Source organism: Salvelinus alpinus, chromosome 28, assembly GCF_045679555.1.
Source record: "Salvelinus alpinus chromosome 28, SLU_Salpinus.1, whole genome shotgun sequence".
Classification (NCBI taxonomy): Eukaryota; Metazoa; Chordata; class Actinopteri; order Salmoniformes; family Salmonidae; genus Salvelinus; species Salvelinus alpinus.
In genome coordinates, this window is record NC_092113.1 from 2,050,710 (window position 1) to 2,075,900 (window position 25,191).

Sequence of the window (25,191 nt, forward strand, 5' to 3'; positions counted from 1 at the left end):
AACCTGACTCAGTTACACCAGCTCTGTCAGGAGGAATGGGACAAATTCACCCAACTTATTGTGCGAAGCTTGTGGAAGGCTACCCGAAACGTTTGACACAAGTTAAACAATTTAAAGGCAATGCTACCAAGTACTAATTAAGTGTATGTAAACTTGTGACCCACTGGGATTGTGATGAAAGAAATAAAAGCTGAAATAAATAATTCTCTCTACTATTATTCTGACATTTCACATTCTTAAAATTAAATGGTGATCCTAAATGATCTAAGACAGGGAATTTTTACGAGGATTAAATGTCAGGAATTGTGAAAAACTGAGTTTAAATGTATTTGGCTAAGGTGCATGTAAACTTCCAACTTCAACTGTACTAGAGAGAAGAGAGGTTTTGTGTCAAGAGGCTAAGAGAAAGAGAGATACAAGGTACCAGTAAGATATAAAGAGATACAAATAGAGAGATACAGTAGTGCCCATCTGCATTGGAGGAGTGAAACCAACTTTGCTCCTTTGCTCTGGTCATTATGCAGGCTTTCTGCATTTAAATGCATTTAAATTGCAGGTTAAGGTCTGGTCTGTGTGTGTGTGATTGCGTGTGTGTGTACACATTTGATTGTGTGTTTGTGTGCGCACGTGCGTGTGTCATGACTCACTGTAACTATACACCACACCCCTCTATGTGTGTGCTGGTGTCGTGCCGCTTAAACCTCTGGGAGAATTCAGTGACCTGCCCTCTGAGTCAGCACAGCAGAACAGCTATAAACACCACTCTATATAGGTACACACACAAGTTTCACATTTTTATTGTCAGTGAAATGCCTTTATTGCTTGCAATGCAGTAGTACTATAACAATTTTATTAAAAAGTCAACTAGAACAAAACACACGAGAAATAGAAATAAGAAGAACACGAGAAAGTAAGCTCGTGTCACAGGGTCACATCTCTGGGTCGCTCCTCTTTTCTGTTCGCTGCAGCTAGCGACTGGCATGAGCTGCAACAAACACTCAAACTGGACAGTTTGATCTCAATCTCTTCATTCAAAGATTCAATCATGGACACTCTTACTGACAGTTGTGGCTGCTTAGTGTGATGTATTGTTGTCTCTACCTTCATGCCCTTTGTGCTGTTATTTGTGCCCAATAATGTTTGTACCATGTTTTGTGTTGCTACCATGTTGTTGTTATGTTGTGTTACTACCATGCTGTGTTGTCATGTATTGCTGCCTTGCTATGTTGTTGTCTTAGGTCTCGCTTTATGTCGTGTTGTGTTGTCGTGATGTGTGTTTTGTCCTATATTTATATTTTATTTATTTTTAATCCTCCTTCCCCACAGGGGGCCTTTTTGCCTTTTGGTAGGCCGTCATTGTACATAAGAATTTCTGCTTAACTGACTTGCCTAGTTAAATAAAGGTTAAATACAAATAAATAAAGTTCCAGGGTCAGTGCCAATATCATATTTACAATGTGCAGGGATACTGGAGTGGTAGGGTTAGATATGTATACGGGTAAGGTGACTACGCATCAGGATATATGATAAACAGAGTAGCATCAGTATGTGTGGTGATTGTATGTGACTGTGTGTGCATGTATGTAGAGTCAGTATGAATGTGTGTGTGTTATGTGTGTGTGTGTGTGTGTGTGTGTGTGTGTGTGTGTGTGTGTGTGTGTGTGTGTGGTGTGTGTGTGTGTGTGTGTGTGTGTGTGTGTGTGTAGGTAGAATGTGCATAGAGAGAGTGCAAAAATTCAATAGAAGGATCATTGCAGATAGTCCGTGTAGCCGTTTTGTTAGCTATTTAGCAGTCTTTTGGCTTGGGGGTAGAAGCTGTTCAGGAACCTGTTGGCGGGAGACTTGATGCTCCAGTACCATTGCCATTTGGAAGCAGAGAGAACAGCTTGGGTGGCTGGAGTCTAACAATTGTGACCGACTGTCTTGATTCGGTGTTATGTAGCAAAATTTGAAATTGTGTTTTTTACATCGGATAAAAGCAGAGACCCAGAGCTACAAAATGGTACATCATTCACTGCATTTGAGGAACAATGGGAATGTAATTCTGCTTTGAAAGTTGATAAACTTGTAAACCCACTTTTGGGAAAATGGCCTTTGAATGATTTGGTAGTACTACTGGAGAGCCCTTCTTTGTCCACACCCATTCAGCATCGTTCACACCATCTTAAGCTTTAGCCCAACCCATCTCTTAAAGGGTTGATCCGAGTGTTCTGTACTAACAACAGGAGTCAAGCACCCAAGCTAACGTGCTAGCTACTTCCAGACACAACTGAGAGAACAGTTCACTGAACATTCTCGCCCTAGCAGAGCTGGTTAGGCTGTTATGTTATCCAGAGCGTTTGTGACTGCAACTGTGCTGTCAGATTGTCTGTTCACAAATTCAGAGCGTTTCGCTCTCAGAGTGTTCAGAGCGCACACTGGACAGTCTGGCCAATGAGTAGGGTTGATCAGAACGTCTTGACCGCACAATGGCAGTCAAGCACCCAAGCTAACTGGCTAACACTGGATAGGTTGCTATTTCCAGACACAAATGAGAAAACAGCCCACTCTTAACATTTTACTCGCCCTAGCAGAGCTGGTTAGGGTGTTTTCATGATATCCAGAGCATTTGTGAATGTAACTGTGCTGCTGGTAACAATTGAATGCCATTTTTTGCATACATTTACTGACACTGGCTATATTGAACAGGTGTTGAGCGTTTGTAAATTCATCAGTTATTCTTCGCTCTGGCACACTCAGACAAGAGTGCTCTGAAATCGGAGTTGATGGCCAGACTGAATTTACGAACGCACCCGAAATGGTTACTTGCATAGTGGAGTCTTTTGTTAAGACATGTAGCTAGTTAGCTAGGTAAACAATGAACCATAATCCCAACTCATGATGTTACTACCCTGCATGAATCTGCAGGTAGCTAACCAACCAGGTTCAATGTTAGCTAGCTAACATTTGTCTATAGTTAGCCAAGCAAATGGCTCTGAGATACAAATAATAAGATCATACACATAACATTAGCTAGCTAGCTAGCTAACAGTACACTTTAACTTGAAATAAACCACTTTCTGTCAAAATTAGAAACTTGTGATATCTGAAAATGTAGCTAGCTAGACTATCTTACCCATATACATCATTCATGGATAGACGCGTCTCCTGTCAGATGCCATGGTTACCCTTAGTTTGAAGACATAATCCGGTGACAGGTGTTTTCGCCATCTCCTTAGCTATCATACTCTAATTCCACTGGTTTCAAAACTTCAAAACACTTATGTAGTTTTACTACACAATAAAAAAAAAATTAAAGCCGCGTTAGACAGGACTACCTAGACAAACTGAGCAGATCAAAAAGACAGAAGCGTGCTATATGGCAGACCAATCCAAACTCATCTCTCAGCATGTCCAGCCCACTCATTATCTCAGCCAATCATGGCTAGCTGGATGGTTGCTGACTCTTTCTGTGGCTAAACCAACTAGGCTCGTAATTTAACAATTTTATTTGTATTTATAGATGACTTACAAGTTTGTTATTAAGGCACATGAAAGTTCAGATGTTCAAGAAGGAATTTCTGCCAAAAAAACACATTTTGATTTAAAAAAAAGTTTACATTAGAACGGCTCACCTGTGAAGTAGTGACCCACGACATACGCCTAGTTTCCTGAAACTGTCACGTTCATTGAAAGAATCGGACCAAGGTGCAGCATGCGTAGAGTTCCACATGCTTTAATAGTGAAACTTAAAACAAAACAACAAAGAATCTAACAAATATGCAGTATTGCAGTGCACAAGGCAACTATACAAAAACAAGATCCCACAACACAAATGAGGAAAATGGCTAACTAAATATGATCCCCAATCAGAGACAACGATAAACAGCTGTCTCTAATTGGGAACCATATCAGGCCAACATAGACATACAAAACCCCCTAGACATACAAAAACCCTAGACATACAAAAACTAGCGTACCCACCCTAGTCACACCCTGACCTAACCAAAATATATAGAAAACAGAGATATCTAAGGTCAGGGCTTGACAGAAACGGGTCACAAATGGTTACTTGCATAGTAGCAATATCAAAAATAGATAGTGTCAATATAAAGAAAAAAAGAACAAGTGTCGATGCCAGTAGAAAGAACAAAATAATATACAGTATATAATGTACAAGAACAATATCAATAACGATATCAGTGATAGATGAGCTATTTATATGCATACAATCAGGGGTAAAGTGGCTGAGCAGCTGGATAAAATAATAAATAGTAGCAACAACGTATGGCGTTTGTGTTAGGAGAGAGTCATGTGAATAGAGGCACTGCAGATAGTGCTGATCACTGGGAACTCGCCCCCAGTGATGAACTGGTCCATCCGAAATACACATGAACAATGGAATCTATATTTGGAGAGCCTGTTTCTGTCCTGCCCTTGACTTTGGTGCAGGGTATGTGATGTCTATAGCCTCTTCGTTGCAAAATTCCCTGATCTTCTGTGGTATATAATTTATTTACTCTCAAATGAGGAGAGACAAAATTATCACACAAGTCAGAGTCATACTTAAACTAAATCTTTATTCACTTATTAATAAGGGAGCAGGTCAATACAACACACACATATAAAGTGAATCGATTGAGTGCTCTACAATAATGATGGCTGGTCGACGAATCACTCTTTGGTGATTCGTTGAGAGCCCCTAGATAAAGGTATTTTATAGCCAAGATACACCCACTTCAGTCTACATGACAAACAACAGATGTATGGAATGAGTCACAAGGTTAAGATTTGTATGAAAGATACTTATAATTCACAGCAGACAGCATCTGCTGTAAAAACTATTTTCATTGTGTAAAAACCAGGGTCTGGCCCCGAGCCATCTCTCCCTGGTACCTTATTGAACAGAAACATTAACTCATGCTATGGAATGCAGTCTCTTTAGGTGTTATCACCCAAAAGACATCGTAAATCTCCTGTCAGTGTTAAATCTCCCAGAGGCCCATCCTCAGTAGAACACACACAGATGAGTGTTCTAGCAACCCATTACAGTGATCCCTCGCCACTTCGCGGTTCACTTATCGCGGATTCGCTATTTCGCGGATTTTCATAATGCATTTTTTATTTTTTTTTGGTGCATTGTGCTCTGCATTCTGATTCGCTAAAAACTCACTCCCGCTTCTTGTATCAAAACATGCTACGAATTGTGCTATCATTTTGTCGTCTCGTGCAGTTATGTGTACGTACATAAAACAGCTTGGCAAATTTACATTAAGTTGGCCAGGAAGGAAGGAAGGACTAACGCTTGGTCGCTTAGCAACCATGGTGCGAATGGCCACTGAACTTAAGCGAGTAGCTGAGGAATGGGACCCTTTGATGAGCCGTTCATTACAGTTCTCCAACGTAATCGATGGTGGCATGTCGGTGTACAAGGATCTTTTTGCAAAGAAGAAAAAAGAGCGACAACAGCTGCCTATCACTATGCTCTTCTCCCGAACAAACACACCTGCACCGCGGGCTTCAGAAGAAGAGAACACTGCAGAGCGCAGTCAGGATGCAGCGGCCCAGTCTGAAGAGCAGTGAAACGGCCTACACGTGAGTCACTGTATTTGTATACATGTAATAGTTGCTAATTGTAAAAAAAAAAAAAGTTTTCTATTTCGCGGATTTCACTTATCGCGGGTCATTTTCGGAACGTAACCCCCGCGATAAACGAGGGATTACTGTATTCTGTTGCATAAAACAACCATTTGATGCAATAACAGTATTATAACATAATCTTGTGATTTCTCTCACACTTCTCAAAAATATAAGTTTGTCTAGCTGTGTCCAGTCCAGGTGGTGCTTGTACAGGCAGACCATCTATGACAGGAAGGATGTCAGCGTTGCACAGCAGCTGAAACATGGCCTCGACTGAGTCTGAACACTCTTTGGCGACAACAACACCAGGCTCCAGAGCATCGAAGCTTTAAAACAGGAAATAACAAAATAAAATTGAGAAGACATTACAACCTTGCACAACATCAATTCACCTCCCAAGGTTAGATAAGAATAATAACCTCATACAATGCAATGAAAATGATATTCACCTGAAGTGCTGGCACTGCTTGATCTATAGCAGCGGCCTAAAGTACAGAGTCAGGTGTTGTTGCCAGCCATAGCTTTCAACCAGCACGGTGCCATCCTCCAGTCCAACCAGCTGTGGGATGTTGACCCGTCTCAGTGCTGTGCTTCACAACACCAGCAATCTCAGACAAAGTGGTCACTCAGATCTTTCTGAAGTGCTGCTTGATGAGGCCGAAGCACCAGTCGGAGGCAAACTTGGTGTGGCTTGTGATCAGGAAGTGAAGGTCCCGACTGTGGTGTAGCTTGTGCATGGTCCGCCAGGCTCTATACCAGAGCACAAACTTGATCTTGTTTTGTCCACTGCAGTTATCACAATTCAGGTCCACATGTGTTTCCCCAAATCTAGTTGGTGAAGAAATGGTGCATGTAGTTGATGACTGTGCTGCTGCCTTTGCTGGATGACATGCCTTCATCAATCAAGTAGTTGACTTGTTGTGGTATTCCTTCACAGCAGACACCACACTAGTGAGGATTTAAAAAGGAGATGGGACCTGGCTGCATAGGGTCAGAAGGACAGTGCACCTGGAAACAACAAAATAACATAAAAATAAATAAAATGTATTGTCTCACCCGTCAGTCTGTCTTTACACAGCTCAGTGAAAGGTATTTGCCTACTTCCCAATTATATATTATATATATTTTTTGTGTGTGTGTGTATCTCTCCATCTCTGTCCTTAATCAGTATAAAGGAGGAAATCAAAGCTGTAATGCATCCTGTTGTCTTTGCTTGCTGGTTCAGTAGGGGCCCCCAGAGACAACTGCAGGTCTTGACAGGTGGTCTTGCAGTCAGCAACCATCTTCTGGTAGACAGACCGCTCACTCTGAACAAGTGCTTGCTTGAGCCAGCTCTCTTTTTGATGGGAGGCATTAGACCATTCTCCTTGTATGACTGGTGGAGGAGGGCCAGGCGTGTTGTAGCTAGACTCTTACCCGTATACATGGATGAACGCTTCACCACAGACTGCCACCCCTTTCATTAAATAAGACATCCTGTGTTGTTTCCGTTTTGTTTGTACAGCTTGCATGTCCCGTGGTGTCATGTCACTCTGGTTCACATCGTCTGATTCATCTTCAGAGTCAGAGAGAGACAACATGGTACGATCATCCTCCTGAAAGTAGTCCATTACAATCTTTCCCACTGACCTTTGTCGATAGCGCCTGATAAATTCAGGGCAGAAATGTTATTGAGAGCATTAGCAACACATTTGCAGTTCTCCATGTCTAACGTTGTGTCTTTAGAAAAAACTGCAGCTAATTTTAAAGACAGAAGACGGCAGACCAATCCAAAACTCATCTCTCGGCATGTCCAGCCCACTCATTATCTCAGCCAATCATGGCTAGCGGGAAGGTTCCTGCCTTTTTCTGTGGCTAAACCAACTAGTCTATTAATTTAACAACTTTATTCGTATTTACAGATGGCATACTAGTTTGTTATTAAGGCACATGAAAGTTCAAATGTTCAAGAAGGCATTTCTGCCAAATAACGCATTTTGATAACAAATGTAAATTGCATGACAATGACAATGTAGGAGTTTAATTCAATAAGGGAAAAGCTGTGAAATGGAGGGTTGAAAATAAAGAGAAGGGAGGGCCAGAAAAGTAATGTTTGGGAAAGATTTGGTAAGGTGGTCAAAGAGGATGATCGCAGTGTTATGTGTGATGATTGTGAGGCGCTATATAAATTTGACAGTCACAGGACGGGCACTTCAAATAGGCCTATGGCACGTCAAGGGAACTGTAGTCTACTGTTCAGATGGGTTAAATGAAAACTGAAATCTGGACACTGATTCTCACACAGCCTTGTTATTAACTCCTGCAGAATTAAGTATTTCTTGCAGTAAAATGATACACCAAATGTAGGCTTAATTTTTATTCAGGAACAGGAGTTCAGAAATATGATTGATTTCTTTCTGCATCTTGATAGAATCCGAATGCTCAGTTAGATACCGTCTTTAGAGGTACTATCTTCATCAGCATCATAAAAGCTGATAGTGTTTCAACCACATAAAATATGCATCCAAACTGCACTGAAATGTTGTCAGAAACATGTTGGTTAGTTTTCACAGCTTTCTGTTTCCTTACAATCGGTCAAACTGATGTCGTTCTCGTTTTTTGGGGAGTATTGCATTTTGTCCCCGGTCCCTAAAAGTCTTTGCTCCATGAAAGAGGCAGAGATGACAGGGAGAACTTTACCGATGTCAACTAGATTAAAGCATTCATTCTATTGCTTTACAACATTATTCTGGTGAGCAAGGGGTGATTTAGTATTCTACGGTAACATATAATGACAGAAGAGAAGTTGCATGTATCTAATTATAGACAAGTTGACTAACAAATAGCCTACCAAAATGGTGGATTTTTTTTTTTTAAGTATGTGGACACCTGCTCGTCGAACATCTCATTCCAAAATCATGGGCATTATTATGGAGTGGGTCCCCCCTTTGCTGCTATAACAGCCTCCATTCAGCCACAAGAGCATTAGTGAGGTCAGGCACTGATGTTGGGCGTTAAGGCATGGCTCGCAGTCATCCCAAAGGTGTTCGATGGGGTTGAGGTCAGGGCTCTGACCATTTCTGTATGGACCTCGCTTTGTGCACGGGGGCATTGTAATGCTGAAACAGGAAAGGGCCTTCCCCAAACTGCCACCACGAAGTTGGAAGCACAGAATAGTCTAGAATGTCATTGTATGCTGTAGCATTAAGATTTTCCTTCACTGGAAGTAAGGGGCCTAGTCCGAACCATGAAAAACAACCCCTGACCATTATTCCTCTTCCACCAAACTCTGGGGCAGGTAGCGTTTTCCTGGTATCGGCAAAACCCAGATTCATATGTCGGACTGCCAGATGGTGAAGCGTGATTCATCACTCCAGAGAACAAGTTTCGACTGCTCCAGAGTCCAATGGCGGCGAGCTGTACACCACTCCAGCCGACGCTTGGCATTGCGCATGCTGATCTTAGGCTTGTGTGCGGCTGCTCGGCCACGGAAACCCATTTCATGAAGCTCCCGACGAACAGTTCTTGTGCTGACTGACGTTGCTTCCAGAGGCAGTTTGGAACTCGGTAATGAGTGTTGCAAACAAGGACAGAAGAGTTTCATGCACTACACGCTTCAACACTCAGCGATCTCGTTCTGTGAGCTTGTGTGGCCTAACACTTTGCAACTGAACAGTTGACAGGGGCAGCTCTAGCAGGGCAGACTTGTTGGAAAGGTGGCATCCTATGACGGTGGCACGCTGAAACTCACTGAACTCTTCAGCAAGGCCAATATACTGCCAATATACTGCCAACACATGGAGATTGCATGGCTCTGTGCTCGATTTTATACACAGGTGTGGCTGAAATAGCCAAATCCACAAATTTGAAGGGCTGTCCACATACTTTTGTACATATAGTGTATCTAAATCAGCAAAGTTGATGATGGGTGTTGGAGTCATGCTTGGCCACGCACTCGTGGGTGAACAAGGGAGTACAGGAGGGGACTAAGTACACATACCTGGGGCCCCTGTGTTGAGGGTCAGCGTGGTGGAGGTAATGTTGCCTACCCTCACCACCTGGGGTCGGCCTGTCAGGAAGTCCAGGATCCAGTTGCAGAGGGAGGTGTTCAGTCCTGGGGTCCCAAGTATGGCGGCGAGGTTGGAGGAAACTATGGTGTTGAACGCTGGCATGCAGTCAATGCACAGCCTTCTCACATAGTTATTCCTCTCATCTTGTTGGATGAGAGCAGTGTGGAGTGCAATTGAGATTAGCATCGTCAATGGATCTGTGGGGCGGTAGAAAAACTGGAGTGGGTCTAGGGTGTCTGGGATGATGAAACTGATGTGTGACATAACCAGCCTTTCAAAGCACTTCGTGATTACAGATGTGAGTGCTACAAGGTGGTAGACATTGTGTCAGGTAGCCTCAGAGTTCTTGGGAACAGGAACGATGGTGGTCAGCTTGAGACGTGGGGATTACAGACTGGGACAAGGAGAGGTTGAAAATGACTGTGAATATGCCTGCCAGCGCCCTGGTTAAAAAACCTTACTCACGTCAGCCTCGGAGAGCGATATCACCCAGTCCCCTGGGTCAGCCGGGGCCCTCGTAAACGGCTCGGTGTTGTTTTTGCCCAAAGAGTAATAAAATGCATTGAGTTCATCTGCTAGAGAGGCATCGTTGGGAAGATCACGGCTGGGTCTTCCGATGTAATCCGTAATGGACTGTAGCCCCTGCCACGTGTCGGGCATTGGAGCCTGTGTAATAGGATTGCACCTTGTTCTTATATTGTCCTTTTGCTCGGTTGATTTGTTTACTGCTATAGGGTTATTACCATCAGCCTACCACCCTGCATCCCACTGCTGGCTTGCCTCTGAAAATAAGCGGGTTCGGTCCTGGATGGGAGACCAGATGCTGCTGGAAGTGGTGTTAGAGGGCCAGTAGGAGGCACTCTTTTCACTCTTTTCCCCAGGGCAGTGATTGGGAACATTGCCCTATGTAGGGTGCCGTCTTTCGTATGCATGTTAAACGTGTGTCCTGGCTCTCTGTGGTCACTAAAGATCCAATTGCACTTATCGGAAGAGTATGGGTGTTAACCCCGGTGTCCTGGCTATATTCCCAATTTGGCAATCATACCTTCATGGCCACCTATTCATCCCCATCTTACAATGGTCTCATTCATCCCCCCCTCCTCTGTAACTATTCCCCAGGTCGTTTCTGTAAATGAGAATGTGTTCTCTGTCAACTTACCTGGTAAAATAAGGGTTAAATATGAATGTTGCTTATCTCCTATTGTGTATTGATTTCCTTTTCATTCTTTATGAGGTGTGCACTGCGCAGAACACCGGAAGAATATCTGATTTATTTAACCCGTTGACTGAGAACACCTTCTCATTTACAGCAACCACCTGGGGAATAACCAGGGCAGAGGAGGGGGGATGATTGAGACCATTGGAAGCTGGGGATGATTAGGTGACCGTGATGGTATGAGGTCCAGATTGGGAATTTAGCCAGGACTCCGGGGTTAACACCCTGACACCACTGAATTAACACTTTGAATCATTGTAATGTTTGTATGGCTGACCCCAATTAGTCGACTGGTCGATTGTTTGGTCGTTAGGCTGTTGGTTGACCGAGATTGTTTTAGTCGAGCAGTAACAAATATATATATATTTGCGCCCATCTCAGTGAACTAATTCATTGCGGAGGCCTAGACTAAAAGCCAATTTATGCTTGATCTGTAAATGTGGTCTGAGGCTCCGTATGGAGGGTGTGACGCAATTGCGGAGCCTCCAGAGGCATGCAGAGGCCAAATCGAGCCCTGTACCGCATTGGCATGCGCCTCCCAAATTTTGTAACAATGTGAAGGGCTCCATATACTGTAGCTCCGCATTGACATGATTGGTTGATTGTAGGTGGGGGCGGTACATCCTGTATAAACACAAACTCACTTCCTTGACAGCAGCTCTGCAAAGCGCAAGAAGTATGAATACCCTGACTTCTGCTGAGTCCATATCACCATAAATGCTGCATGGCCAATGCAGACGTCAGATTGACCATGCACCCAGATGCACACTGCACTTCTCTTTCCAGAATGCGCTCTCTCCCGCCAATTTGTGCACATTCGTTGATTCATAACGTCATTGTGTGAATTATTTGCATTTGATTATTAGTGTATATCAATTCCCCATTACATATATCACCAGATGTACATTTACCGTTAATTTCTATAATTTCTAATCCACAATGTTTGTTACTTTGGTTACAGTCATTTATTTTAATGTCTTCAATATTATTATTCCAGACTTCCCGTTCTCATTGTCTGAGTGGACACATTGTTTGCAGACTGCACAACCTATGCCACACTTGTGAGAAACAAGTTTGGTTATTTTATTCCACTTACAAGTTTTGTCAATTTAGTCATTGTCTTTTGTTTAGAGCGCTCCTGTCAATGTTGAGTAAGGTCACGCACGCATAGAAGTAGGAGTCCCACAATACTTTTTTTCTAATATTCTATAAGAGGAACAGGAGCTCAAGCAGTAGTACTCAGCTCTGGTGAGCTCCTGCCCAAGTCAAGCACCACTTCTTATCCCTTGGGCAAATAGCCTACAGCTGTGTCTGTCCCGAGCTCACTGGTGCAGGATACTTTGACAGCCCAGATTTTTTTTTTTTTTTTTTACAATGTAGCAAGTTCACTAGTGCAAGCTTCAGGCTGGACCCAAGTTAATAGTTGATACAATCTTTCAAGTTTGTTGCAGACAGGCCATGTGTAGCCAATGTGATTTATAGGATATTTATTTCTATCAGGATATTTTCTACATATTATTTGATATTTGCTATTTTTACATAGTTGGCAATGACAATAGAAGTTACTTTTTAGGTTAGTGTCATTTTCACTTAGATTTGGATAGAATTTCGATTGACCACATGACAACGATTTTGAAATATGGAGAAATATGAAACTGTATCACGAAAATGTGCATATGAAAACCATAACTGGCACGCAGATCGGTAGAAACGGCAATATAAATTAGAATTGAACATGAGAAAGGTTGCTGAATCCTCGTGGCCTATTACTGGCAACTTCAGGAGCGTAATGGCAGAATCAGGAGAATAGCTGGGTCAGTTTTTTTGGGGGGGGGGTTATCTGATGCCCTCTTAAGGCATTTGTCTTATTTCATCAAACCGTAAACTTTAAGCATCAGACAAGCTCAATGCATATAGTTGATTATATAAAAACACATATATATGGAATGTCAGGTGACTGTGTGGAGAGGATTGTCTATATATGGAAAAATACACGTTTAAAAATGTCCAGCAATCAATTGGTCGAAAGAACAGACGACTTTCGGTCGACAAAGATTTTTTTTTTGTCGGGGACAGCCCGAAATGTTTGTCAATTAATCCCGAAAGGAATGGGTTGCCAACTGGAGATTTGACACAAAAAAATTATTTCACTCATTCATTCATTCAATTGTACATACGTGTATGCTGCTTATGTGGTTTCATGTGTGGTCCCTGAGAGCTGTACCAAGTTAATGTGTAAAGGAAATATGCAGAGGTAATCATGTGTGCTCTGCTGAAGTGACATTTTATTCCCGCATCCAAAGGCCGTGGCGCGCATGTTATAATATTCACTCCTATACTGAGTTAACCTCATCCATCATTCTCTGTTCTGTCTGTGTCTACAGAGCCCAGTATGAGGATGGTGTGACAGACGGACGGAAAGACAAATAGAGGGACTATATAAATCATTACCCTCAACAGCCAGACCATGGCCACTGCATCCATCCTCACCCTCCTCCTCCTCCTCTCCTCTCTCCATCCTTCTTCTGGCCAGGTGATCGTCAGCTCCTCCTCCTCATCCTCCTCTCTTCCAGACCCTGTCATCACTCCATCCCTCAAACCCAGTCTGCCCTCCTCTCGTCCCAGAGGTCGGAGCGACGGGTCTGTCAGAGTGATCAACAAGGATTGGCCCACAGAGGGAGTAGGTAGGGGGGAAGGGGGCTCTGACCTGGGACTGGATGGGGGGGAAATGGGCACTCCCACAACACAGACTAGAACTATAGACCTCAGTCAATCCCATTCCCCCTCTCAGAAACTCAACATTCGGTCTGCCCAAAGCCAGTTCACTTCTGTTGAGGCTAGGACAGGTACTATGGTAACCCCAGAACCAAGTGGGGTTGCATCTGCAAAGGGACCAACTGCGCTCCCTCCCACCAAACCCTCAGGTGCTGAGCCAGTGACAACAGGGGGCAGGGAATCTGATGGACCAATCGTACCAGAGGATGTAGATGATTGGCAGATGACTGGATCAGGAAGTGAATTTGTCCCTACAGTGATGGCTGTTGTGATGAAGAAAGAGTCACCGGTTGCCTTGACAACATCAGATGGAATGGCACAGTTCCGGCCACAGGCTCAGACGGCTTTCAGCGGAGGGCCATCATCCAAGATGGCTGAAGCACAGATGACCCCGACGGTCAGCCTCACTGTCCAGCCCCGCCTATCTGCCCTGACAACAGCCAAAACAATCCTCTCCACACAGTCACCTGACATTAGATTGACAGTCGTCACTGTGGTGTCAACAGTCCGTGGAGGAGTAGTGACAGGTGAGTACCTAAAGATTAACTTATATGTACAGTACCAGTCAAAAGTTTATTTAGACTATTTCCTACGTTGTAGAATAACAGTGAAGATATCCAATCTATGAAATAACACATATGGAATCATGTAGTAACCAAAAAAGTGTTATATTTAAGATTCTTCAAAGTAGCCACCCTTTGACTTGATGACAGCTTTGCACACTCTTGGCATTCTCTCAACCAGCTTCAGGACCTGGAATTTACATTTACATTTACATTTAAGTCATTTAGCAGACGCTCTTATCCAGAGCGACTTACAAATTGGTGCATTCACCTTATGATATCCAGTGGAACAACCACTTTACAATAGTGCATCTAACTCTTTTAAGGGGGAGGGGGGGTTAGAAGGATTACTTTATCCTATCCTAGGTATTCCTTAAAGAGGTGGGGTTTCAGGTGTCTCCGGAAGGTGGTGATTGACTCCGCTGACCTGGCGTCGTGAGGGAGTTTGTTCCACCATTGGGGTGCCAGAGCAGCGAACAGTTTTGACTGGGCTGAGCGGGAACTGTACTTCCTCAGAGGTAGGGAGGCGAGCAGGCCAGAGGTGGATGAACGCAGTGCCCTTGTTTGGGTGTAGGGCCTGATCAGAGCCTGAAGGTACGGAGGTGCCGTTCCCCTCACAGCTCCGTAGGCAAGCACCATGGTCTTTTGTAGCGGATGCGAGCTTCAACTGGAAGCCAGTGGAGAGAGCGGAGGAGCGGGGTGACGTGAGAGAACTTGGGAAGGTTGAACACCAGACGGGCTGCGGCGTTCTGGATGAGTTGTAGGGGTTTAATAGCACAGGCAGGGAGCCCAGCCAACAGCGAGTTGCAGTAATCCAGACGGGAGATGACAAGTGCCTGGATTAGGACCTGCGCCGCTTCCTGTGTGAGGCAGGGTCGTACTCTGCGAATGTTGTAGAGCATGAACCTACAGGAACGGGTCACCGCCTTGATGTGAGTTGAGAACGACAGGGTGTTGTCCAGGATCACGCCAACGTTCTTAGCACTCTGGGAGGAGGACACAATGGAGTTGTCAACGGTGATGGCGAGATCATGGAACGGGCAGTCCTTCCCCGGGAGGAAGAGCAGCTCCGTCTTGCCGAGGTTCAGCTTGAGGTGGTGATCCGTCATCCACACTGATATGTCTGCCAGACATGCAGAGATGCGATTCGCCACCTGGTTATCAGAGGGGGGAAAGGAGAAGATTAATTGTGTGTCGTCTGCATAGCAATGATAGGAGAGACCATGTGAGGATATGACAGAGCCAAGTGACTTGGTGTATAGCGAGAATAGGAGAGGGCCTAGAACAGAGCCCTGGGGGACACCAGTGGTGAGAGCGCGTGGTGCGGAGACAGATTCTCGCCACGCCACCTGGTAGCAGCGACCTGTCAGGTAGGACGCAATCCAAGCGTGGGCCGCGCCGGAGATGCCCAGCTCGGAGAGGGTGGAGAGGAGGATCTGATGGTTCACAGTTAGTAGTGCATTTCTGTTTGTCTCATTAGTCAGACAGACAGTTAGTAGTGCATTCCTGTTTGTCTCATTAGTTAGTTAGACAGTTAGTAGTTCATTCCTGTTTGTCTCATTAGTCAGTCAGACAGTTAGTAGTGCATTCCTGTTTGTCTCATTAGTCAGTCAGTCAGTTAGTAGTGCATTCCTGTTTGTCTCATTAGTTAGTCAGACAGTTAGTAGTGCATTCCTGTTTGTTTCATTAGTCAGTCAGTCAGTTAGTAGTGCATTCCTGTTTGTCTCATTAGTTAGTTAGACAGTTAGTAGTGCATTCCTGTTTGTCTCATTAGTTTGTTAGACAGTTAGTAGTGCATTCCTGTTTGTCTCATTAGTCAGTCAGAACGTTAGTAGTGAATTCCTGTTTGTCTCATTAGTCAGTCAGACAGTTAGTAGTGCATTCCTGTTTGTCTCATTAGTCAGTCAGACAGTTAGTAGTACATTCCTGTTTGTCTCATTAGTCAGTCAGAACGTTAGTAGTGAATTCCTGTTTGTCTCATTAGTCAGTCAGACAGTTAGTAGTGCATTCCTGTTTGTCTCATTAGTCAGTCAGACAGTTAGTAGTGCATTCCTGTTTGTCTCATTAGTCAGACAGACAGTTAGTAGTGCATTCCTGTTTGTCTCATTAGTCAGTCAGAGAGACAGTTAGTAGTGCATTCCTGTTTGTCTCATTAGTCAGTCAGTCAGACAGTTAGTAGTGCATTCCTGTTTGTCTCATTAGTCAGTCAGACAGTTAGTAGTGCATTCCTGTTTGTCTCATTAGTCAGTCAGACAGTTAGTAGTACATTCCTGTTTGTCTCATTAGTCAGACAGACAGTTAGTAGTGCATTCCTGTTTGTCTCATTAGTCAGTCAGACAGACAGTTAGTAGTGCATTCCTGTTTGTCTCATTAGTCAGTCAGTCAGACAGTTAGTAGTGCATTCCTGTTTGTCTCATTAGTCAGTCAGACAGTTAGTAGTGCATTCCTGTTTGTCTCATTAGTCAGACAGACAGTTAGTAGTGCATTCCAGTTTGTCTCATTAGTCAGTCAGTCAGAAAGTTAGTAGTGCATTCCTGTTTGTCTCATTAGTCAGTCAGACAGTTAGTAGTGGATTCCTGTTTGTCTCATTAGTCAGTCAGTCAGTTGGTAGTGCATTCCTGTTTGTCTCATTAGTCAGACAGTCAGTTAGTAGTACATTCCTGTATGTCTCATTAGTCAGTCAGACACTTAGTTAGTAGTACATTCATGTTTGTCTCATTAGTCAGTCAGAAAGTTAGTAGTGCATTCCTGTTTGTCTCATTAGTCAGACAGACAGTTAGTAGTGCATTCCTGTTTGTCTCATTAGTCAGTTTGTTAGACAGTTAGTAGTGCATTCCTGTTTGTCTCATTAGTTAGTCAGACAGTTAGTAGTACATTCCTGTTTGTCTCATTAGTTAGTCAGACAGTTAGTAGTGCATTCCTGTTTGTCTCATTAGTTAGTCAGACAGTTAGTAGTGCATTCCTGTTTGTCTCATTAGTTAGTTAGACAGTTAGTAGTGCATTCCTGTTTGTCTCATTAGTTAGTTAGACAGTTAGTAGTGCATTCCTGTTTGTCTCATTAGTTAGTCAGACAGTTAGTAGTGCATTCCTGTTTGTCTCATTAGTCAGTCAGTCAGTTAGTAGTGCATTCCTGTTTGTCTCATTAGTTAGTCAGACAGTTAGTAGTGCATTCCTGTTTGTCTCATTAGTCAGTCAGACAGTTAGTAGTGCATTCCTGTTTGTCTCATTAGTCAGACAGACAGTTAGTAGTGCATTCCTGTTTGTCTCATTAGTCAGACAGACAGTTAGTAGTGCATTCCTGTTTGTCTCATTAGTCAGTCAGACAGTTAGTAGTGCATTCCTGTTTGTCTCATTAGTCAGACAGACAGTTAGTAGTACATTCCTGTTTGTCTCATTAGTCAGACAGACAGTTAGTAGTGCATTCCTGTTTGTCTCATTAGTCAGTCAGACAGACAGTTAGTAGTGCATTCCTGTTTGTCTCATTAGTCAGTCAGTCAGACAGTTAGTAGTGCATTCCTGTTTGTCTCATTAGTCAGTCAGACAGTTAGTAGTGCATTCCTGTTTGTCTCATTAGTCAGACAGACAGTTAGTAGTGCATTCCTGTTTGTCTCATTAGTCAGTCAGTCAGAAAGTTAGTAGTGCATTCCTGTTTGTCTCATTAGTCAGTCAGACAGTTAGTAGTGGATTCCTGTTTGTCTCATTAGTCAGTCAGTCAGTTGGTAGTGCATTCCTGTTTGTCTCATTAGTCAGTTTGTTAGACGGTTAGTAGTGCATTCCTGTTTGTCTCATTAGTTAGTCAGACAGTTAGTAGTGCATTCCTGTTTGTCTCATTAGTTAGTCAGACAGTTAGTAGTGCATTCCTGTTTGTCTCATTAGTTAGTTAGACAGTTAGTAGTGCATTCCTGTTTGTCTCATTAGTCAGACAGACAGTTAGTAGTGCATTCCTGTTTGTCTCATTAATGCACTTCAATTAACAGGTGTGCCTTGTAAAAAGTTAATTTGTAGAATTTCTTTCCTTCTTAATGCCAATCTGTTGTGTTGTGACAAGGTAGCTGTGGTATACAGAAGATAGCCCTATTTGGTCCATATTATGTCAAGAAAGTCCATATTATGGCAAGAACAGCTCAAATAAGCAAAGAGAAACAACAGGCCATCATTACTTTAAGACATGAAGGTCAGTCAATCTGGAAAATTTCAAGGACTTTTGAAGTTTCTTCAAGTGCAGTCGCAAAAACCATCAAGCGCTATGATGAAACTGGCTCTCATGAGGACCGCCACAGGAAAGGAAAACCCAGAGTTACCTCTGCTACAGAGGATAAGTTCATTAGAGTTGCCAGCCTCAGAAATCTGTAATTAACTGCATCTCACATTGCAGCCCAAATAAATGCTTCACAGAGTTCAAGTGACAGACACATCTCAACATCAACTGTTCAGAGAAGACTGCATGAATTTCATGGTCAAATTGCTGCAAAGAAACCACTGCTAAAGGACACCAATAAGAAGAGACTTGCTTGGGCCAAGAAACATGAGCAATGGACATTAGACCGGTGGAAATCTGTCCTTTGGTCTGATGAGTCCAAATTTGAGATTTTTGGTTCCAACCTCCGTGTTTTTTTTTTGCTGGTGATACTGTCAGTGATTTATTTAGAATTCAAGGCACACTTAACCAGCATGGCAACCACAGCATTCTGCAGCGATATGCCATGCCATCTGGTTTGCGCTTAGTGGGACTATCATTGTTTTCCCAACAAGACACTGACCCAAAACACACCTCCAGGCTGTGTAAGGGTTATTTGACCAGGAAGGAGAATGATGGAATGTTTCATCAGATGACGAGATGACCTGTCCTCCACAATCACCCGACCTCAACCCAATTGAGATGGTTTGGGATGAGTTGGACCGCAGAGTGAAGGAAAAGCAGCCAACAAGTGCTCAGCATATGTGGGTACTCCTTCAAGACTGTTGGAAAAGCATTCCTCATGAAGCTGGTTGAGAGAATGCCAAGAGTGTTCAAAGCTGTCATCAAGGCAAAGGGTGGCTACTTTGAAGAATCTAAAATATATTTAGGTATTTTACCAAATAGGGCTATCTTCTGTATACCACCCCTACCTTGTCACAACACAACTGATTGGCTCAAATGCGTTAAGAAGGAAAGAAATTCCACAAAGGGTGGCTACTTTGAAGAATCTCAAATATAAAATATATTTTGATTTCAACGAACTACATGATTCCATATGTGTTATTTCATAGTTGTGATGTCTTCACTATTACTCTACAATGTAGAATATAGTACAAATAAAATAAAAAATCCTTGAATGAGTAAGTGTGTCCATTCTTTTGACTGGTACTGTAGTTTCAGAGGAATATGTTTTAACCTACAGTATGAGTACTAGTGTAGTAGTAGACTTTCATCCATAACTGGAGCTTGAGTACTATGTTATACTCTCTGAGTGGTTCTTTATCATGTTGTTATAACTTTTGAGTAGTATTTGAGTGACATCTATGTAGTTGTCAGCAGAGGGGCTGCTTCATGTCTCTTGTGTCTTTCTTCAGGTGATATGACAGCTAACATTACTACAGCCACAGACGAACCAATAGTAGCACAGACCTCCCCTGTGACATCACCATCTCCCAGAGCAACCACATCTGGCTCAACCAATCAACAGCCAAAGTCAGCGGCACCTCAGGGAACCACTCCCAGCTCAACCAATCAACAGCCAAGTACCACAGCAGAAGCAGCGATCACCACAACTACAACCAATACGACGACAACAAAAGCAGAACCCAGAAATACTTCAACAAGCACAACCAATCAACCGACAAAGGCTACTGAACTAGGAAGAACAGGTAAAGTAGGCTTTTGGGTGTTGTAGTTCCCTGTGTAACGGATGTGAAATGGCTAGCTAGTTAGCGATGGTGCGTGCTAATAGCCTTTCAATCGGTGACGTCACTTGCTCTGAGACCTTGAAGTAGTGGTTCCCCTTTCTCTACAAGAGCCGCGACTTTTGTGGCGCGATGGGTAACGATGCTTCGTGGGTGACTGTTGTTGATGTGTGCAGAGGGTCCCTGGTTCGCGCCCGGGTCGGGGCGAGGGGACGGACTGAAGTTAAACTGTTACATTGATGCTGTTGACCCTTATCACTGGTTGCTGCGGAAAAGGAGGAGGTCGAAAGGGGGGTGAGTGTAACGGATGTGAAATGGCTAGCTAGTTAGCGGTGGTGTGCGCTAATAGCCTTTCAATTGGTGATGTCACTTGCTCTGAGACCTTGAAGTAGTGGTTCCCCTTGCTCTACAAGAGCCGCGGCCTTTGTGGAGCAATGGGTAACGATGCTTCGTGGGTGACTGTTGTTGATGTGTGCAGAGGGTCCCTGGTTCGCGCCCGGGTTGCTGCGAGGGGACGGACTAAAGTTAAACTGTTACACCTGGGTGGAAAACAAAAGCCGCTTTGACTGGGCCAAGGCTAGCTTTTTCAAGCAGAAATTTGCTTCCTGCAACACAAACTCAAAAAGGTTCTGGGACATTGTAAAGTCCATGGAGAATAAGAGCACCTCCTCCCAGCTGCCCATTGCACTGAGGATAGGAAACTCTGTCACCACCGATAAATCCACTATAATTGAGAATTTCAATAAGCATTTTTCCACGGCTGGCCATGCTTTCCACCTGGCCACCCCTACCCCGGTCAACAGCACTGCACCCCCCACAGCAACTCGCCCAACCCTTCCCCATTTCTCCTTCTCCCAAATCCAGTCAGCTGATGTTCTGAAAGAGCTGCAAAATCTGGACCCCCAATAATCAGCCGGGCTAGACAATCTGGACCCTTTCTTTTCGAATCCCACCGTACCTTCTCCGCTATGCAATCTGGTTTCAGCGCTGGTCATGGTTGCACCTCAGCCACGCTCAAGGTTCTAAACGATATCTTAACCACCATCGATAAGAAACAATACTGTGCAGCCGTATTCATAGACCTGGCCAAGGCTTTCGACTCTGTCAATCACCGCAGACTCAACAGCCTTGGTTTCTCAAATGATTGCCTCGCCTGGTTCACCAACTACTTCTCCGGCAGAGTACAGTGTGTCAAATCTGAGGGCCTGTTGTCCGGGCCTCTGGCAGTCTTTATGGGGGTGCCACAGGGTTCAATTCTTGGGCCGACTCTCTTCTCTGTATATATCAATGATGTCGCTCTTGCTGCTGGTGAGTCTCTGATCCACCTCTTCGCATCCGACACCCTTCTGTATACTTCTGGCCCTTCTTTAGACACTGTGTTAACAACCCTCCAGACGAGCTTCAATGCCATACAATTCTCCTTCCGTGGCCTCCAACTGCTCTTAAGTATAAGTAAAACTAAATGCATGCTCTTCAACCGATCGCTGCCTGCACCTGCCAGCCCGTCCAGCATCACTACTCTGGACGGTTCTGACTTAGAATATGTGGACAACTACAAATACCTAGGTGTCTGGTTAGACTGTAAACTCTCCTTCCAGACATCTCCAATCCAAAGTTAAATCTAGAATTGGCTTCCTATTTCGCAACAAAGCATCCTTCACTCATGCTGCCTAACATACCCTCGTAAAACTGACCATCTTACCAATCCTCGACTTTGGCGATGTCCTTTACAATATAGAATCCAACACGCTACTCAACAAATTGGATGCAGTCTATCAGTGCCATCCGTTTTGTCACCAAAGCTCCATATACTACCCACCACTGCGACCTGTACGCTCTCGTTGGCTGGCCCTCGCTACATACTCGTCGCCAAACCGACTGGCTCCAGGTCATCTACAAGACCCCCTTATCTCTGCTCGCTGGTCACCATAGCTGCACCCTCACGTAGCATGCGTTCCAGCAGGTATATCTCTGGTCACCCCCAAAGCCAATTTCTCCTTTGGCCGCCTCTCCTTCCAGTTCTCTGCTGCCAGTGACTGGAACGAACTACAAAAATCTCTGAAACTGGAAACACTTATCTCCCTCACTAGCTTTAAGCACCAGCTGTCAGAGCAGGTCACAGATCACTGTACCTGTACATAGCCCATCTATAAATAGCCCAAACAACTACCCTTTCCCCTACTGTATTTATTTATTTTGCTCCTTTGCACCCCAGTTTTTCTACTTTGCACACTCATCTACTGTCAAATCTACCATTCCAGTATTTTAATTGCTATATTGTATTTACTTCGCCACCATGGCCTATTTATTGCCTTTACCTCCCTCATCTCACCTCATTTGCTCACATTGTATATAGACTTATTTTTCTACTGTATTATTGACTGTATGTTTGTTTTACTCCATGTGTAACTCTGTGTTGTTATATGTGTCGAAACTGCTTTGCTTTATCTTGGCCAGGTCGCAATTGTAAATGAGAACTTGTTCTCAACTTTCCTACCTGGTTAAATAAAGGTGAAATATATATATTTTTTTAAATAGTAACTATTCCAACTTTGGGATTTGACTCGGTCCTTGGGGAACTCATAAACCTCTAATCCTCATTGAAGCTACAAAACGGTCAATGTTCAACCTTAATATGGCAACACAACTGAAGAGATTAACAGGAATTACATTTACTCTAACAGTAGGCCAAAAAGTATCTATCAGAAAGCCACGCACCTTACTAAGCCATGCTACATTGAAACACTAAAGGTTCCTCCAATAAACCCTTGACTAACCGAAGGTGCAAATATGAACCATTGACTCGCAATGCTTCCTTGAGGTTCTCCAAGGGTTCCGTCCAACTCTAAGATTGTAGAGGAAAGAAGAAAACGAGAAAGAGATAAAGGATTGAAGAGTGACGCTGAGAGTTTGAACAATGGAAGGGGATAGGGAGGACATAGAAGAGTAAGGAGGTAGTGAGTGAAAGATAAAGTAAGGCAGAAGGAGAGGCAAGGGTATAGAAAGTACACCGGGTGAATAATGAAAACGAGATGGATGAGAGAGTGATGGAGAACGGGAAGAAGTAGAGGAGAGGAAAAGCAGACAGAAAAGGAAGATAATGACACTCTTAGATATCACCAGGACAACATTTGAGCCACGTTTAAACAAGCCACATTTAAACAACCCTCCATTTGGTCTGTTGTCCCCAGGTGTGTACTGAAACTATGCCTCTTTACAGAACACTGAGGTCGATCGGTTAACTAATGGCTCATAATAATGATAACAGAGAGATGCTTATACAGTATGTGCTGTCATATGTATTTTGTGTGTGTTGGCACGTGTTGGTCTTGTTAGTGTGTTGTTGTCAGGGCTGTCGTCGAAAGGAGACCAAGGTACAGCGTGGTGAGCATCCATTTTCTTTTATTAGTAAAATGTCGCCAACAAAACAAGAAATAACAAAAACGACCGTGAAGCTTACAGGGCTAAGTGCCACTAACAAAAGTCAACTACCCACAATCACAGGTGGGAAAAGGGCTGCCTAAGTATGATTCCCAATCAGAGACAACGATAGACAGCTGTCCTTGATTGAGAACCATACCCGGCCAAAACATAGAAAACCAAATCATGGAAATAAAGGACATAGAATGCCCACCCAAATCACACCCTGACCAAACCAAAAGTAGACATAAAAAGGGCTCTCTAAGGTCAGGGCGTGACAGTTGTAACGTGTGTGTGTGTGTGTGCATTTGTGTGTTAGAGAGTGGGGACTTCCAAGTGCCTCCAACTGTGAAATTTGAGCAGCACATCTGGGACATGTCTGAGTCCTGCTGCTCAGAAAATGAAGAGTGTAGTTAAGAGAAGGGAATTACACAAATGTGAGAGGTTGTGTGTGACCATTTCAGGATACTTTGTTTTTGCTTTGTGATTATGGGGTATTGTGTGTAGATTGATGAGGGATTTACATTTTATTTTTTTTATCTTTAGAATAAGGCTGTAATGTAACAAAATGTGGAAAAAGTCAAGGGGTCTGAATACTTTCCGAATGCACTGTAAGTTGTGTTATGGTAGTCCACCCTGTCAGTGTTATCTTAGTGTTTAAGCTCTGGTGGTTGGAGGTGATGAATGGAATTGTGATTGGAGTGTTATTGGCTTTACCGGGCTTAACAGGATAAGGTGGAGCTCTCTGGGGAAATGATTTGCTTGTTTTGCCTTGAACTGCAGATAGATCGTATTGTGTATGTGCGCATTCATGTGTGAACACATGTACGTGTGTGTGTCAGAGAGAGAGTAAGAGAGTGTGTGAAGGGAGGGGCAACAGGCATATGTGATAGATATTGTGGCAGGTCTTTGATAGTTTCAGTTGGTGTCATGTGCTTCGTGCTCCATTCCCACAGATATATTAAAGGTGCTGCACAGGATTTAATATTTTTTTTTAATTCATTGTAATTTCTGAAAATGTCAATTTATTTTTATTTAACCTTTATTTAACTAGGCAAGTCAGTTAAGAACAAATTCTTATTTATAATGATGGCCTACCCCGGCCAAACCCGGACCCGAACGACGCTGGGCCAATTGTGCGCTGTCCATAACAGCGGCAGCCCGCCCATTACGGACGTAATAAAAAAAATATATATATTTTGTTTTTAATGCTCATAAAAGTGTGGTAAATGTGTCCATTTTCCTGTTTTAAATATATATTGTTCAAAACAAGCTGTTCAGTTACTTACTACTCCGCCCCTCAGTGACTGCCAGCAGCTCCGCCTCCGTTAGCACATAGGCCTTGCGAACATCGCTTGGATTGTTTTGATAGCTTTTTGCTATGAGGGGGAACTGCCCTAATGAAATCGCAGGATTTCATAGCATAAATTATAACAGCACAAAGTAAGGGGACCGTCCTGGGGCGTTCAAATGTGCGTCCATTCAGTCAGAACTTCAAGGTCAAATAAAGGCGTGTTGACTGTGTTAAAGGCACTGAGCTGACCCCATGCTGGGCTCGCAGGAAGGTGTCTTACGTAAGAGCTGACGACTGTCAACAAACACATATTATCTAGCTACCTGCCACACACACACACTATCAGGGAGAGGAAGAGGTGGAGAGGGGGTG

General features: G+C 43.6%; 1 protein-coding gene and 1 long non-coding RNA gene across 4 annotated transcripts in view; one reads left to right on the forward strand and one right to left on the reverse strand.

Moving 5' to 3' along the window:
• Nucleotides 1–25,191, forward strand: part of LOC139556933 (proline-rich transmembrane protein 3-like) — a 44,846-nt gene that overhangs the window by 15,069 nt on the left and 4,586 nt on the right. For both annotated transcript variants that reach the window (XM_071371092.1, XM_071371093.1), the window contains exons 2-3: nucleotides 13,269–14,186; nucleotides 19,776–20,069. In XM_071371092.1, coding sequence (XP_071227193.1) covers nucleotides 13,352–14,186; nucleotides 19,776–20,069 — 1,129 coding nt within the window. In that variant the 5' untranslated portion in view covers nucleotides 13,269–13,351. The remainder of the gene's footprint in view (nucleotides 1–13,268; nucleotides 14,187–19,775; nucleotides 20,070–25,191) is intronic.
• On the reverse strand, nucleotides 4,540–7,342 carry LOC139556927 (uncharacterized). 2 transcript variants are annotated; one of them, XR_011671311.1, is made up of 3 exons: nucleotides 7,036–7,342; nucleotides 6,069–6,627; nucleotides 4,540–5,945 (listed from the first exon to the last, which is right to left on the reverse strand). It is a non-coding gene; the product is annotated as an uncharacterized lncRNA (long non-coding RNA). The 2 variants fall into 2 exon arrangements; XR_011671310.1 differs by lacking the exon at nucleotides 7,036–7,342 and having other exon boundaries at nucleotides 6,069–7,021.